The 16,785-nt window shown below is 31.0% G+C and overlaps 1 protein-coding gene across 2 annotated transcripts in view; it reads left to right on the top strand.

Moving 5' to 3' along the window:
• LOC142329006 (hippocampus abundant transcript 1 protein) overlaps positions 1-16,785 on the top strand; it is a 60,568-nt gene that overhangs the window by 9,836 nt on the left and 33,947 nt on the right. For both annotated transcript variants that reach the window (XM_075373247.1, XM_075373246.1), the window contains exons 4-6: positions 6,250-6,377; positions 11,833-11,947; positions 15,104-15,322. In XM_075373247.1, the coding sequence (XP_075229362.1) occupies positions 6,250-6,377; positions 11,833-11,947; positions 15,104-15,322 (462 nt within the window). The remainder of the gene's footprint in view (positions 1-6,249; positions 6,378-11,832; positions 11,948-15,103; positions 15,323-16,785) is intronic.

Raw genomic sequence — 16,785 nt, 5'->3', positions numbered from 1 at the left:
CTTTCTCTTTATAACTATGCTGTTGCATCATCAATAGATCTTTACTTGGGAAAATAAAAGTTAAAACTTGTTATAAATTAAATCATAAATAAGATTTGATTATTAAGTTTACAACATTAAGTAGTTTTAAATTTTCAAGTAAAGATATCAGATTATGATATCTTAAGTTACACTAGGCAAATGCCAGTTTGATACATTTTAATTTTATTTAATATTTGTTTAGTCCTACAGATATTTCTGGATAGAAAATCCTGTCATCAGAGATCATACAGCATTTATCATTTTTCATCATACAATTATTTATTTAATTTTTGATAAATTTGTTGACATTAATTTTCTAAAAAATCAACTGTAATATGTTTTATTTTGGTAGTCAATTTTTTATTTTTAACATCCTTCTTGTTACCAACTGATATTTATTAGAAAAATGAACATTAATCTAATTTTGATTTAGATTTTAATATTGTAATTGTAGTTTCAGAATGACATAGTTTCTGTATTTGCAATTGCATCTTATTTAAGTGCCATTGGAAATTATTTAGAAATCTTTGAGAGATTGAACTTTTGTAAACATTTTCCAACCCCTTTTTATTCTGTTCTCTAGTTGCATTAATATTCTTGTCCCAAACTTATGTTTGCAGAAAAATCAATATTCTTGTCTCTAATGCAATAAATTGCAGTAATGAGTTATATCTATATATAGTGTATGTAGTATTTAGTATTTTGATTTTAGTTCTGCATTATTTTAGTTTAAAGATATAATTTTTATTGATCATTGAAATTAAAAATATTGAATTATGCAACACAGTAACATAAAAGACAACAATAATAATTATTGACTTTCTGGTTGAGAAATAATACAAATAACTGAAACAAAAGAAAAATAATGATTGTTCTAAAAATAAAAATTAAAGGATTGCAAAGCATATTTTTCCATTCAAAGAAATGTTTTGTTGATTAGTATTTTAGGTATCAATGTACTGAACGGTGCTTCTAATTATTTATATATTCTGTATATTACTATTATATTCATTTCTTATATTTTAAATCTTATATATTTTTTTATATTTTTTATTCTAAATACTTTCATACCATATCAGCTATAGTTCAGCATTTTATATATTAAAGATATTTAAACATTACTAAAATTATTTAAAAGTATAAGAGGAAGAAAATGCTTTCTCAGTTATGTTTAATTAAAATCAAAGTTGAATCATGCTTTAATGGGCCTATTAAAAAAGTTAATAAAAAATAAAAGTTAGTATATGCAAATAATAAATAACTTTTACATTTTTTAGTTTATTAAAAATATGTTGAAAATCTGCATTATGTAAACTTTAAACTTAAGAATATGTACTATGCCAAAAAGCATAAATTTAGTTTAAAACAAAGAAAAAAAACTCTATAAATAAAAATGATACTTCATTTTTGTATGATATTAAACACATGCATGTAAAAATCATCTTAAAGGAATGTTAAATGATTTCAGTCATAAAATTATGTATGTATCAAAATTATTTTCTTTTAATGTTGTTAAGTTAAAAAATGAAGCTTAACAGTAATTTCTTAGTTAATAAAATATAATTTTGGAAGTATTTTTACAGTAGGGATAATAGTTTTTAATGTCATAAATACTGATAAAACATAGTAGAAGGCAGCCGTACAGTAAAGATTATATGTAATTAACTACTAAACAGGATTTATAAAAATATAATACATACATCAGATAGAAAGTAGTAACATAATTTACACATGATTCATATAAAAATAAATGTTGAAATAAAAGTTTATAAAAACCAGCAATAATTATTACAAAATTAAGCAAAGAATCATTACATCATTATCAACGATTAACAGCTTATATAACATTTGGATCAACAGAGCTGTAAGTTATACAAATGATATTGAATTAATTAAAGAACGTATATGTATATGTAATAATAAATAATTTATTTCAGTACTGTGTAAAATTACAACAAACATTCTTTTTGTTAATATTAATGCTGCTAAAATAATTAATTAGATCAAATCTGGAAAAAAACTTTTTTTTTTTAAATATAAAACTTAACAATTTCAGTAATTATAAAACTAAAATTCAAATCCCTCATCTTTAAAAAATTACATATATAAGAGGCGCGGTTGAAATGTAATGAATGGTAGAATGTATTGTGAGAATAAATGTCACACTAAGTAACACGTGCTGCCATCTTATAGTTTCATTCTATTACTGCTACCATTCCAAATTTGTTGTCCCATAACCTCTTATTTGTTGTCTTCACTGTTATGAAGTTGAGTACGTCTGCTGTGTAAACACATCTAAAACAATGTGCAGTGATGGAATTTTTTAACAGCAGAAAAAGTAGACTCCAGTGACAGTTATGTCTAAAAGTCATTTATGGTGATAAAACTTGATCGAAGTACTGTGAGTAAGCGGGCAAAAACCTTTGTGTATCAGAAGCTGGTAAAGCGAATATTCAGATGAACTTCACAGTGGTTGACTGCAGTTTCTGTGACTGATAAGAACCAAAAGGAGGTAGATGAATTCAAAATGAACGTCACATTAAACAATAATACATCACCACCCAGGTAGGCATATCAAAAGAATAAATAGGATACATTATTGTACAACTGAGCTATCATAAAATCTTTTTAGGGTGGGTGCACGCAAATTCACAGAAAAGAAGAAACAACAAAAGGAATGTTGTGAACAGCTTCTGAAACATTGTGCAAGGAAATGACTTCCTTTTGAATATTGTGATGGGAGACAAAACTTGGTTGCATCATTATGACCCAGAAGAAAACCTAAAGATCACGGAATACTGACACTATGGTTCACCACAATCAAAAAATTCAGAACACAATCCTCGGCAAAAAGAATTCTCTTGACAGTGTGTTCTAAGATTTCAAATATCTGTATGTATCAATTGTAAATTCCGTGCAATACATAAAGATCTGTCGTGTTCTGACAATCCATGGAGCTGATAATTCTGATACATGATAATGCTCAGCCACACATATCGAATGCAACCATCAAGACTCTTGTGAAGTTAAAATTTGAATCTATTCAACACCATCCATACTCACCAGATTCAGCAATCATTGATTTCACTTTCAAAGAGGGATGTTGAGAATAGTGATATCATCATGGATATTGAACTGAAGGACACAGTAAGGTTGTTGATCAAGGAAAGACTACCAGCATTCTTCATTGACGGAATGGGAAACTGGTTCACTGTTGGGAGAAATATGTAACTGTAAAATGGTGATTACAGGGAACTAAGTGTAAGTTTTTGTAGCAATAAAATCTTCTTTTATGCCATATATTATTTGACTATATCTTTTCATTTACGAGTTATGATTTAATGTGTATTACATTTCAGCCACCCCTTATATATAACTAAAAACTAACAATTTGATAAATAAACAGTTCAAATTTATGAAGAATAATTGAGAATTTACAAATGACTTAATTAAATTTAATTTATTATAGCAAAACTCATTTTACAAAAAAAATAATAATTTATGAATTAAATATTTGTTTGCCTTAGTAGCAGAAAAATGATGTAATCTATAAAGTATTTCAAATGTTATGTACTGATAAATTAAAATCTATCGGTTTTTTCAGCCGACATGATTGATAGATCATGTTGTTACAAAGAAACAAATATAAGACAGTAATAAAATAGAGCAAGTATTTCAGATATTCTTATTATCTTTTCTGCTCCTAGAGTGTATTTTGATAAAACCTTTGCCATAGTCTTATGTTCTTAAGATGTGTAATAAATGTAATAATTTCTCAAAAATGTTTCATAAAAGTTGAAAATTTTATATAAGATTATGTTGTGCTCTTCATTTAGATTTTGTTTAATTTTTACATGCAGATAAATGAAAATTACATGAAACTATTATGTAGCTATAAATATAAATGCAAACTGTAATTATAGTGAAAGATCAAGTATGAGATTAAAGAGATATGAGATACACATATACACATTGACATATACACAACACACACACACACACACACACACACACACACACACACACACACACATATATATATATATATATATATATATATATATATATATATATATATATATATCTTTTTTCTGAAATTAATCTTTTTAAAATTCATATTATTCCTCTGTACTGTTAAATTATATTGATGTAAATCACAATTTAATTAAATGTTCCAATCATGACTGAAATAAGTATTAAGTATTTCAATCATGACAGAAGTACTTTTGTGACCAAATTAAAGTAAGATATGTCTTTTCTCAGTATTCTTTACTATGTGGCTTATATTATTAAAATATATATAAACAGGGTGTTCAACTTAAAAGAGGATCAATCACTTAGTTTAGTCTTTAAATAATAGTTTATTGGTAAACAATTGTGCAGTAACTTATAAAATGTTTAAAATGATGTCCATCCACTTCTGTGCACTTGTCAGCATGTTAACCATGTTCCTGGCTACTCTTGTTCTATCTGTTTCCTGGGTGGCATTGGTAATGTTTTTCTTCAGTTTTTGCATGGTATGCGGATTGCTCCTACAAATAATTTCTTTTCAGTAATCCCACAGAAAGAAGTTTGGACTCATCAGATCAGAGGATCTTGGTGGACACAATCCTTTAGAAATGATTCTTCCATTGAAAAAATCCTATAGCACCTCCATAGCAGAGCAAGTTGTCCTGTTGTGACCTGCAGTCATGGGCTCATTCTCTGTGGTAAGACTATGAACTGTTGGATAATTTCTTGGTATAGAGTCAGCATCTACATTTAAAAAAAAAAAATGGGGATCCTATTATTCATTACCTTGAAACTGCACATTATATACCTATTTTTTTGGGTGTAGGGAGAGAGTAAAAAAAATGTGCAGGTTTTCAGTACCCCGAGTTCAGTAGTTTTGACTAAACTACTGAGTAATATACCCACCAAGATGAAACCATGCTTCATCTGTGAAAAAACTTAGTTAGCTCATGCTAACTAATGCTGATTCAATATGGCTAACATTTCAGTATTCTCCTCACCGCAGCGTACGCTGAACTTTGTGAAATGTTCTTTTTTCAGCGTAGTTTCCATAAAGATTTATGAGGAGATCTTGTAACTGCTGCTTTAATGTCTTATACAACCTGCATTATTAAAACTGACCAGTGTCGGGCACATTTCTGGTATAGGACAACTTGTTTCATGAAATTTTTTAACTAACTTCTGAATAACACTTTTCACTGGTGCTTCCTGTTCAAATTTCTCCCTGAACTTTCGCTGATACACAGCATGAGATTTTGTCTTTAAATAACTTTCAATCATGAATACACATTTTTCAGTTAACGCATTTTGACAAACCATAACAATTACGCAACCTTGTCAAAAGCCAGTGCTTGACACAGACTGGTGATACTCAAATATGCAGGCAATGAACAGTTCTCCTCGCTCCAGCACCAGTCGTTCCAACATCTTCCACATTAATTTACCCATCTCACAGAAATATATCCATTTTAACAAATATATGCATTTAGTATAAACTACTGGGTGATAGGGCCTCTTTTAAGTTGGAACACTATAAAACTTATAACACTTATTTTATTTATAACACTTTATACTTATTTATAATTACTTATAAATTTATTTTTACTTATAACACTTATTATTTTTACTTATAACTACTTGTTATTGAAGAAGGTTGCAATTCTTTAGTGACTAAGAGTTTCATTGAACATTTGTGTGATTTTTAATTAGTACTTAATTTTTTTTAATGAAAATTCCAAGATGGAACTATGATGTAAGTTTTCATTGAATTAGACATTCTTAAATGTGTTTTTGATGTACATCTCTACAGCAATATTTTTGGTATAAGTCAATGGGTAGGATAAATTTTTTGATAGAAAATAAAACTGATCTACCTAACATTCAGAATTTATTTTTACTAAATTTTTTATTTCCATACTACTAATATTATATTATTTTTATTTTTTTCCAAACCTTATGGCTCTGCACAAATGTCCAATATATACATTTAAATTGCATGAATAATTTAGAATAATTTTTATATATTTTAAACATGAATATCTTAATAAAGTAATAAAACAAAACTCATCTACTAGGAGACATTTTACAATTACTAGATCACCTGCAGCCTTGATTTTTAATTGTAATTTTTTATTAAAAAAATATTCTTTCATTGTTTATTATTATTGATAAAAATATTCATATGAAAAGGAATGTTTTCTTTTTGTTTTTATTCAGGGGTTATTATCATTCCTTAGTGCACCTTTGATAGGTGCTTTGTCAGATGTGTGGGGAAGAAAGTTTTTTCTTCTCATTACAGTCTTTTTTACTTGTGCTCCTATACCTTTGATGACTATCAATACATGGTAAGTGCCTGTATTTTTCTTTTGCTGTAATAATTAGTATAGAGCATGCCTTAAATGTAGTTGTACCGAATGAAATAATAATTCATTACTAAGAAAGTAAAAAAATTTTTCTTTTACTACTGTGTATATTTTCACGTTCTAGTGCTGCCCAATATGCAAGTTCTTGACATATCCATTGCACAGTGGTTAAAGTTACATTAAAATCTGAGTGGTCAGTATAAAGACATCTACTTATGGAGAGCATGCCCAATATCTAATTGTGGTTTCATGAATCGAGATTGACCTTCACAATTTACAGGAAATTGAGGAATGACTATTACTTCATGTACAACTTTTTTCTTGAGATTGGATGTACAGTAAACGGGGTGCTAAGCTAAAATAGACCTGTTGTAGGTGAGACTATCAATCTAGTGAGACAGACACATTCATAGTCCAAAAAACTAAAATTTACTAGGTTAAATTTGAGTTTTCCAAGTCTACTACTGGCAAAAAATTTTAAAGCAGTGTTTGCAGTTTTAAGTCTTACAGATTGACATCATTGAGTGACCTACCTCTGAGAGAGAGTGTTGAAGAAAATTGTTTATTTTATTGAATACTGGTGCCACTGATTATTTGTTTAAATACCCAATATATTTATTTTTAATAATATAGGAATGCTATTTGATTAAATGGCTCAAAAGGAAAGGGTAAGATAAGAGTAAGTTTCCATATCACAATGTTGTAAATTCAATTCAGTATCAGTATCTAATGCAAGCGTGGCCAACAGATTTTCCCTTCAGGCCGAATTGGAAAGAAAACTTTTTTCATGGGCCGAATGAAATATTAAAATTAAAAAATGTTTAATACAAACGATTCATTTAAGTAAACAAAATTTTATTATGGAATTTGTGGTACTTTTATTTAGATTCATTAAAGAAAAAGTTTGTTCAAAAATATGAGTTGAGCTGAAAATTACTAAATATTTCTTGTCAAATTTTTTAAAATTTCTGTATTTTCCATTATTCAATTGCTTATAAAAAAACTAATATTGAAAAATTTTTTGTGGGCTGCATAAATTCATTTTGTGGGCTAGATCCATTTTGTTGGTCGTGCCTGATCTAGTATTGCACCCAGTTACCTAGAGTTGGTTCTGTGTATTTATTGCAAAAGTAGTTTAATCTTGCTACCGATATTTAACATGAATGTTTGGAATTTGCTTTCTAATGAATATAATGACATTGAGTTCCTGCACCTGTGTAGTATTCTGTTGGGAATCAGGGCATGTCGTAACAGACACACTCAGTCTTTATGAAATTGATTGTGTTGTATGGCATTCCAACAAATGTACTTCCCAGTCAAAAGTCAATGTGCATGTTGGTACACAACTGAAAAATTTAAACCTCAGCTTTGTGACCATCATACATAGTTAGGTGTTCAAACTATCAAGTGCTGCTCTGTCACTGTGAATTGGGTAAGGGCCCAAATATAGAAGTTAACTGGAATAATTTCATTGGAGAAGTGTGTATCAACTATATTGAACAGCAATGACTAGGTAAAATTGGGGGGAAATGGTATGATCATCATAATCAATGAGGCAGTGTTCTTGAAGTTCAAAAATGACGCTGGTCACATCTACCTACAACAATTTGTTTTTAGCAGGATTTGTTGTGAAAATTGTGAGTGTATTTTTGTGAAAGTTGTTGACAAATTGATTCAAAATCTGGTGAATGCTACCAAAGGCACTGTTACTGATGGGATCATATTGCACTCTGATTTCTGGCACATGTACCAAAGCGATGCAAAGGAACTGAAAGGGTTTTGCCATTATACTCTGAATCTTCAGTATCATTTTGTTGTCTTCCACAGAGATTCAAACCATTGAATGCTTGTGGGGGTTGCTGAAATAGCAGACTAAAAAACACAGGAGAACTGCTAGCACTATGAAGAATCCTATTTCACCGAATTCTTGTGGCATCACATGATAGAGGATGAAAACTGTTACAGAAAATATTCAATGCAACAAGGGACACCTGACCGCTAGCAGTCAATAAGCAAGTTTTCTTTGATCTTTAAGTTGAAATAATGCAGTAGCTTGTATGTTAACAATGTATAAAGAAATCCATTCTAAAAAGCTACTGATTTGAAGGGAATAAATAATTAGTGGCACTGCTATTCGATAAAAGTACCAAATTTTTTTTGTTAATCACTAAAATTTGCATTGAAATTATTGAAAGGGTAAAAGTGATGGAAATTTCCTTTATAAAATTATATTTTATGTTGTGGCTATTTTCCCATCTTAGTACATAGGTAAATTGTCATAATGTTATATTATGGTGAGTGACACTCCACATGAGGTAATGGAACAGATATGGTTCTCACAAGAAGATAAACTTTTTTGGGTTTTAAGTTTCAAAATTCTTACTTTTTTGGCAGAACTAATTAATTATCTGGACATACTGGAATACTATTTAATGCTACAGTTATAGGAAGATGTAAATTATTAAACATTTTATAAACATATTGTACCACTGCACTTCTGTTATGAACCTAACTGCACAATGACTGCTTCAATTAAATACGCTTAGATAAGTCAAAAGGTAAAGTGAAATTAAAAAGGAAAATCATCATTTATATTTGCACTTATATAAATGAAAAATATGCTTATTTTCAACAAAATCCCTTCTTATGCCTTTGCACTTAGTCTGTCTTTTAATCTTTTTGAATTTTTTTCCTGGAAGTAACTTTTTTGTTTGGAGGTATCCAGTTTGCACCATTTACATGATCTCTTTCATAACAACAAAAATAATTTTCTCAGCTCTTTGAGTTGCCTAAAAAGTTAAAAATCTCTTAGCACTTAGAGCCAGGTCAGGACTGTACATGGGTAATCTTGCAGCTCAAAACTGAGGTCTTGAAATTAAAGGAATGTTTTGTAGATCATATGCAGTCGACATGATTTTTCCTTAAATGCTCCTGCAATCATTTAAGGAAAAATTACTGTGAGTTACTCCTACCTCATAAAAGTTCTAACTGCTATTATTGTCACCAGCAACTTTATTACAGATACATTATTTTTTAATTTTTGTGCTATAGGAGATGAAGAATATTTCTAGACTAAACTTTTTCACTTAATATGGTTCAGATGGACAGACATCTGAACAATTGATGTCTTGTCAACACAATTATAATCAACTTCAGAAATGAATTTCCTTCATTTTCATAATGTATCTTGGGAATTTTCAAATGATTCTCTTTGTGAATACCTGTCAATTGATGGGGAACTTGATGAGCACAGACTTAAAGTTTTAAGAATTGTGGCAGATTTAAAATCTCGAGCCTTAGCTCATATTCTGCTCACTTACAACTTACATCAATCTTAATTCATCAATTGTTGCAAATTTCTTTAACCACTTCCTCTTTGTATACACAAAGAGAAATGCAATTTTTACAGGAAATATTATGTTTATAAAAGTATTTATTAACACAGTCACAAATATATTTCCCTGTAGTAGTGGTTTTAAGGTCTTGGCAAAAAAAAAGAAGTGTTCAATAATACTTAAATTTTATTCAAACCTAATAAAACTTATTAATGATCTCCGTGGTGGAATTGTAGGGTCTCAACCTTTCATCCAGAGATTCCAGGTTCAAATCCCAGTCAGACATGGCATTTTCCATATGCTATAAACTTTCATTTTCATAGGGCAAAATGAGCAAAAGCAGTCAATGTCCATCATCTCAACAAAAAAAAAAATTAAAGAATAAATAAATCTTATTAGTTGGCATTTACCACTTGTGTCAGTACTTTCTTCCAACGATAGAGTGTTACCACATATATGCCTGACTTAATATTGGTGGACAGCAATGGTAGCAACTCGGATATCAGTGGGAGTACGGTACACGTACGTGCTGGTACAAGTGTCACTCCTGCCGTGCTGTTCTCCATTATAGCAGCCCCACCACTCTCAGGCTCTAATAAAAGACCGTACACGAGAGTGAATTTTTAATTCATCGTTGACCACCACCTGGAGAAGACATGGAAGAAGACAGAAGAAGTTCCCTGGCTGCCTCAATGTGGGATCTCCTGGCGGATGCCAACATCCCAGTTGGAGCAGCAGGCCTGGCCAGCCCATTGAGGGAGCCACTGGCTGCAGATGCAACCTTCCCGCTCCAGCTCGCTGGGCTTCAATTGCCCTCGCCGGTGGACTCGGCAGAAGGAGCTGACCCCAGCATGGGATCGCTTGGAGAGAACCATCTTGGCCGTGCCGGTGAAAGATGACCAGCACTGACCCGACACTGCGGGGCTCTGGGAGCCACCACTGCCACGTGGTGTAGTGTAGTGTAGTAGGGCTCCCCACCAACTGCTGCTGAGGGGAGCGTGGTCTGATTTCAATGGACGAGTTGCAATTCCCCGACTACAGTCAAGTTGACTTTGCCGGAGACCAGCTACCGGACATAATAGTTCTTCTCGGAGCTAATACAAAAAACTGTATTTTTCAGGGCTTACCACAAGGTTATAAATTACGAGCCATCGAAGCCAGTTGATGACAAAAATAGCCCTTCTCAGGGCCACTATAAGGTTATAAAGTGCCCATGCCTTTGAATCCATTCGGCAACAAGAGCAAACACAGTATCCCCCAGCAATTTACTGTTCAGATTAATTTCAATGTTGTGAGACATTTATTTTATTCTGTGGGTGATGATATTATTGGATAACGGAATTTTGAATATTGTAAGTTTATTCAGCCCCATCAGTTGATTTGACAAAACACTTCCACATGCGTATAAGGCACTCGGATATCTGCTTATGTTCATCTCCATGCTTTGTAAAACTATATTGTAAGTATTTATCATTGCATTTACAAAGCACAGCTGGTTTTTAGAATTGTGAAAGGAATAATTTCATCTCATATTACTTTAACTAATGCTTGCATGATTGCTTTCACAGTTCCTAGAACTTATTTTAGTTTATCTTTTTCGAATGAGAAATCTATCCATAAAAAAACTGATATAAAGATACTTTTGTAAAATAGTTGCACTACTACCTACTTATGCCATGTGTAAACTGAAATTGGCCAATTTATTCTGAAGACTAATAAACAGTCTAAACGTTTGCAGTGTTGCCAGATTTTTTCAGCAGAAAATCCCTCAGTCTTGAAAAATCCCTGTGTCGAGGGATAAATTCCTCAACATGGCAACACTGATCAGCGATTTATCAAACATCACTCAAAATTATTGGCCAGCAGAAAAATTAAACTCAGCATTGTTGAAGGTATTGTTTACTGGTACAGTCTGTCTCAAAATAAATTTTACCTTATTGGTTTCATGGTAAGTATCAATTACTTTGTCTAGAGACTTCCTGAAAGGCATAAAATTTATTTTAAAATTTTAAATTTTGCAGCGCTTCTGTGGGACTGAGTGACACACCAGTTGGGAACTACTCTAGATAATATATTATAATTTTTTGTTTGTGTAATTTCAGGTGGTTTTTTGCAATGATTAGCATATCTGGTGTGTTTGCCGTTACATTCTCAGTGGTGTTTGCATATGTTGCTGATGTTACAGAGGAGCATGAACGTAGTCTGGCATATGGTTTGGTATGTTCATTTTTATTTAACATTTGTGGTATAGATATTGATGAAATGTTTTTTTTTTACACAGATTTTGAAGTATTGTCTTATTGCAGCTTAAAAATGTTTTTAAAAATTCTAGAAATAACCACTTCTTATGCTTTCAACAATTTATAACATGTAAGTAGAATATTTACTTTGCTTGAAATTTGACCGGTTTTGAAGAGTATTTTATATAGTGAAGAAAAGTATTTAATTCATGGGAAGGTTAAACATATATACCTTTCTGAAATCCATGAAATTGATACCTGTTTTTTTCTGTCCAGGGAAATCTTACAACTGTTATTTACAGGAAAAATCATTCTTGGAAATAAAGACTAATCTAGACAAATCTAGAGAATCTAGATTTGACTAATGATGCTACTGATCCAGTCAAAGTTGTTTATTTAAAGTCCAGCTACATTGCAAAAAAAAGATAAATAAATATGCTTTCTTCATAAACTGAAATTTTTTATTTTTATATTATTTATTTATGTAACTTTTTATAGTTATTATAAAAGAAGATTGATTATTTTGTAGGGAAAGCCTGCTTGAGTGTTTTGTAATGTTAACAAATTATTTTATTCTTCTGTAAATTAATTTTTTATGTTAAACAATTTTCACTTATCTTTTTTATAACAATTGCTAAATTCTTAAATATAGTGGATTCCGGTTAGTAGGACCACTGGTTATTCAAGACGTCTCAGAAAAAAGTTACTCTCTTGCTTTCTGGGGTGTAGGATTGGACCCACACTTTGTCAGAGGTCACAGTACGGTTAAAAAATACCTCTCCTTCTTCCTCAAAGCGATTCAGACCCACTGAAAGATGTCTTTCTGGACATTTTTCTGTGTCTTCAGTCAGAAGACATGGAACCCACCTTGCTGAAACTTTGCTATATCCAAGAGTATTTGACATTATTATATGCATACTCCCAACACTTACACTCGCCTCTGATGCAATATCATTGAGACTTATGCAACGGTCATCTTCCATAAGTTCATGAACGCCCTGAATGTTGTCATCATTGATGCTGTTTCATGGACAGTGTTTGTGATTTTCATTCTCCATTGCATCAAGGCCACTTCAAATTTTTTTGGCTCAATCAGATACTTGAATTTTTGACAGGGTAGCATTTCTGAATTGTGCCTGGAGTTGATTAAAAATTTCAGAGGATTTGACACCTTCATTGGCAAGCAATCTGATTGTAGTTTGTTGTGCTACAGTTGATGGTTTCTCCTGTTCAGATATTCTGCTACTGACAAGGGAACGTGACCTACGGGCATTGCTGGCCAACCGGTTGCTCTTTCTTGAATATAGGAACTATCATTGAATTCATCCATTCATCTGGAAATATAAATTTAATTGTAACATTCATTGACTAGATGTAACAATCTTAAATGCAGAAAAAATCACCATATTTTAACATTTAAAATATTCCAGGAACTTCTCACCTTTAATCTCTCATTTTCCTTTTCTTGCAACGTTATATTTTTCACAACTTTAAAAGCCGTATTTTGATGACCATACAAATCACTTTCTAAAATATTAACAAATCTGTCTCAGGTTTCATTTTGTGACTGTCTTACTGCTGCTGCTTTTGCTTCTTTTCTCTATATTGTAAGTTCTTTTTGTACAATCATTCCTATTCTGCAAATAAGTCGGTTACGCCTCTTTTTTCTGTTTAATCATATTTGCAATTTCCTTATTTCATAGCTTCAATTTTTTTCTGTCACCCAAAATTTTCCTTTACCTAAAGCTTCTCCTGCAACTTTAATAATGGCTTTCTTAATCATCTGCCATTCATTATCTGTATCATCTTGGGTTGCACTCTTTTAAAAATAATCATTCAGTCTGTTTTCATAAAATTTTCTTACCAATGAATCCTGTAAAACATGTACTTTAAAGGCTTTCTGTTCAATAACATTATCTTTAAATTTATTGATTTTCTTCCATTTAACAGTGACAATGATCCTTGGTGCTAGTAAAAAGAGCCCACATTATATATAAATGCTCTCACATTTGAAACATCTCCCCTCAGTTTGCTATTAAGTATAAAGTCATCTATAATCGACCTTTTTCCTCTCTCACTCCACCTAGATTTATGAATATTTTTTTCTTAAAAAAGTAATTATCTGTAATTCACTAAAAGCTGAGAACTCTCAGTTCTTCACCATTGTAATTAATTATATCTTCTCCAAAACTTCCAGCCACCTTCTCCCTTTGCATATTTCATCCCTTTTATTAAAATCACGATAATTATCAAAATTCTCTTTCACTAAATTTATTTACTTCCTGTTGTAACGTGTCATAAAATTTCTCTGTCTCATCCACCCTGCCTTGCTCCGGAGCATAAGCAGCCATAAAAGTTATATTTCTTATCCATTTTCATTCTCGAAATTAAAATTCTGTCATTAACATATGAATAACTATGGGTTGTCACTATTTATATATATATATGGTTACTTCTGTTGTTATTCTATTATGTTGCTGCACACCACTGTATTCACTGAACCGATCGTCTACATCTCTAGTCCGTTTCATCCTCTCATTAGTTTCAGTAATGACTCCAATGTCTGTTTTATTCTCCTTCACTATGTACCTCAGCTCCTTTCCTCCCAAACCACCTCATATGTTCCATCTTGCTGTATTAAGTGTATTCTTTATCCCAAACATCTTATTCAGATTTCTTTTCTGATTACTGTTTCCAAATTTCCTGTCCGTTCTGAAGCTACTGTGAAGCTTACCAGAAATAAAACATTCCTTGCCGTGTTTTGAGTGCTGCATGAAGTAAGACCAGTGGTGGGGCTGCCACGTAGGAGCATCCAGACATTCACTGGGTTTCATTCAGACCTGCTGTCCACTGCACCTTTGGTATTTTCTCCTCATCTGTCATAGAGGTCGTATTAACAAATTTTGTTATTGCAATTGCGTAAAAAATTGTTATTTCACTTATTTAATTTGAAAAAAAATTTTTGACCCTGTAAAATGACATTGTTTATTTTCCATTTTTATTATTAAGGCAGTTTTTATTAATTATTGTATAAAATCATATTAAATCAAATATTTATTTGTCTACAATGGTATATCTTAGACATGGGGAATAAACAGTAAAGAATTTCTTTAATTTTTGTTTTAAAATGTAGGTATCGGCTACATTTGCTGCCAGTATGGTTATCTCACCTGCGTTGGGTGCCTATTTGATGGATGCATATAGTGAGAATGTAGTTGTTGCACTGGCTACAGCCATTGCACTATTGGATGTATTTTTTATATTAGTCGCAGTTCCTGAAAGTTTACCAGAGAAAGTCCGTCCTTCATCATGGGGTGCTCCTATCTCATGGGAACAAGCAGATCCATTTGCAGTAAGTTACTCTACAGTACTGTTTCTGTAGTATGATAGTGATACATATATATTTCATAAAATAGCTCATAAGTTTGTTCATGTGTTGCTTTTACAAACAATAAAAATGCAGTAGATGGTAATAACAGAATAAAGAGATTTAAATAACTTTTAAAGAGATTGTAATGTCATTGAACTAATTTAAATGTCAGGAAAAGATTTTTGAAAGTATATGTTTGGAGTGTCGCTTTATATGGAAGTGAAACTTGGACAATCGGAGTATCTGAGAAGAAAAGATTAGAAGCTTTTGAAATGCAGTGCTATAGGAGAATGTTAAAAATCAGATGGGTGGATAAAGTGACAAATGAAGAGGTATTGCGGCAAATAGATGAAGAAAGAAGCGTTTAGAAAAATATAGTTAAAAGAATAGACAGACTTATAGGCCACATACTAAGGCATCCTGGAATAGTCGCTTTAATATTGGAAGGACAGGTAGAAGGAAACAATTGTGTTGGCAGGCCACGTTTGGAATATGTAAAACAAATTGTTAGGGATGTAGGATGTAGAGGGTATACTGAAATGAAACGACTAGCACTAGATAGGGAATCTTGGAGAGCTGCATCAAACCAGTCAAATGACTGAAGAAAAGAAAAAAAAAATCATTGAGTGGATACTCTTGTGATAAACCTATTTTTTATTCAATAACCGTTCCTCTGTAAAACTTAAGTACAGAGATGTGAATTATAGTAACATGTCATATATCGAAGACTATTCAATTTGTTTTTTTTGTTAGAAAGACCTGTAAGTTTATAATAAAAATACAAATTGCTTAATAATTTAAAGTAGTGATTGCAAAAATCCCTTTAAATATTGACAGTAATATGAACTTAACAGTTAGAAAATTTGCAAACATATATTTTCATAACATAAATTTTAAATATATATTTAACATTATATTTTCAACAGTGCAGCTGTTTTGATTAGTTGAATTATTTATTTTTAATAGTTTTTTCCTCAAAAAAATATGGTTATTGTATTACTAAGAATAATTTTAATATGTTGTGTTGTAACAGTTTTATTTAATTTACATGTTAATAGTTTTTACAGTATAGTATTGATAGCAGCAATTTGTATTACTCCATTATTAATTTGCTATTGATTAAATTGATTGTTTTGAATTGTGGACAAATCTACTCCTCATAAATGTTAATCTTACAGTAAAATATTTCTAAAATGGAACCAATAGAACTTCAAACAAATTTTTGTTTAACAGGTTTCTATTTTAAAGATGGGTTATTTAATTTTGATGAGATTTAAAAAAAAAATTAAACTCATCGTGGTTAGAGGTAGATATAGTTAATCAAGTTTGTTAGTAAAAATCGCTTATTAAAATATGTGTATTGTAAACAATTTAAACTTGAAGTATTATTAAAAAAAAATACATGAATTTCAACAAATAGAATAAGAAGACTTTTGAATTATCCA

The sequence above is a fragment of the Lycorma delicatula genome, chromosome 8 (genome assembly GCF_047948215.1).
Source record: "Lycorma delicatula isolate Av1 chromosome 8, ASM4794821v1, whole genome shotgun sequence".
NCBI lineage: Eukaryota > Metazoa > Arthropoda > Insecta > Hemiptera > Fulgoridae > Lycorma > Lycorma delicatula.
The sequence above is the reverse complement of the archived record's forward strand: the minus strand, read 5'-3'. Positions and strand labels throughout refer to the sequence as shown.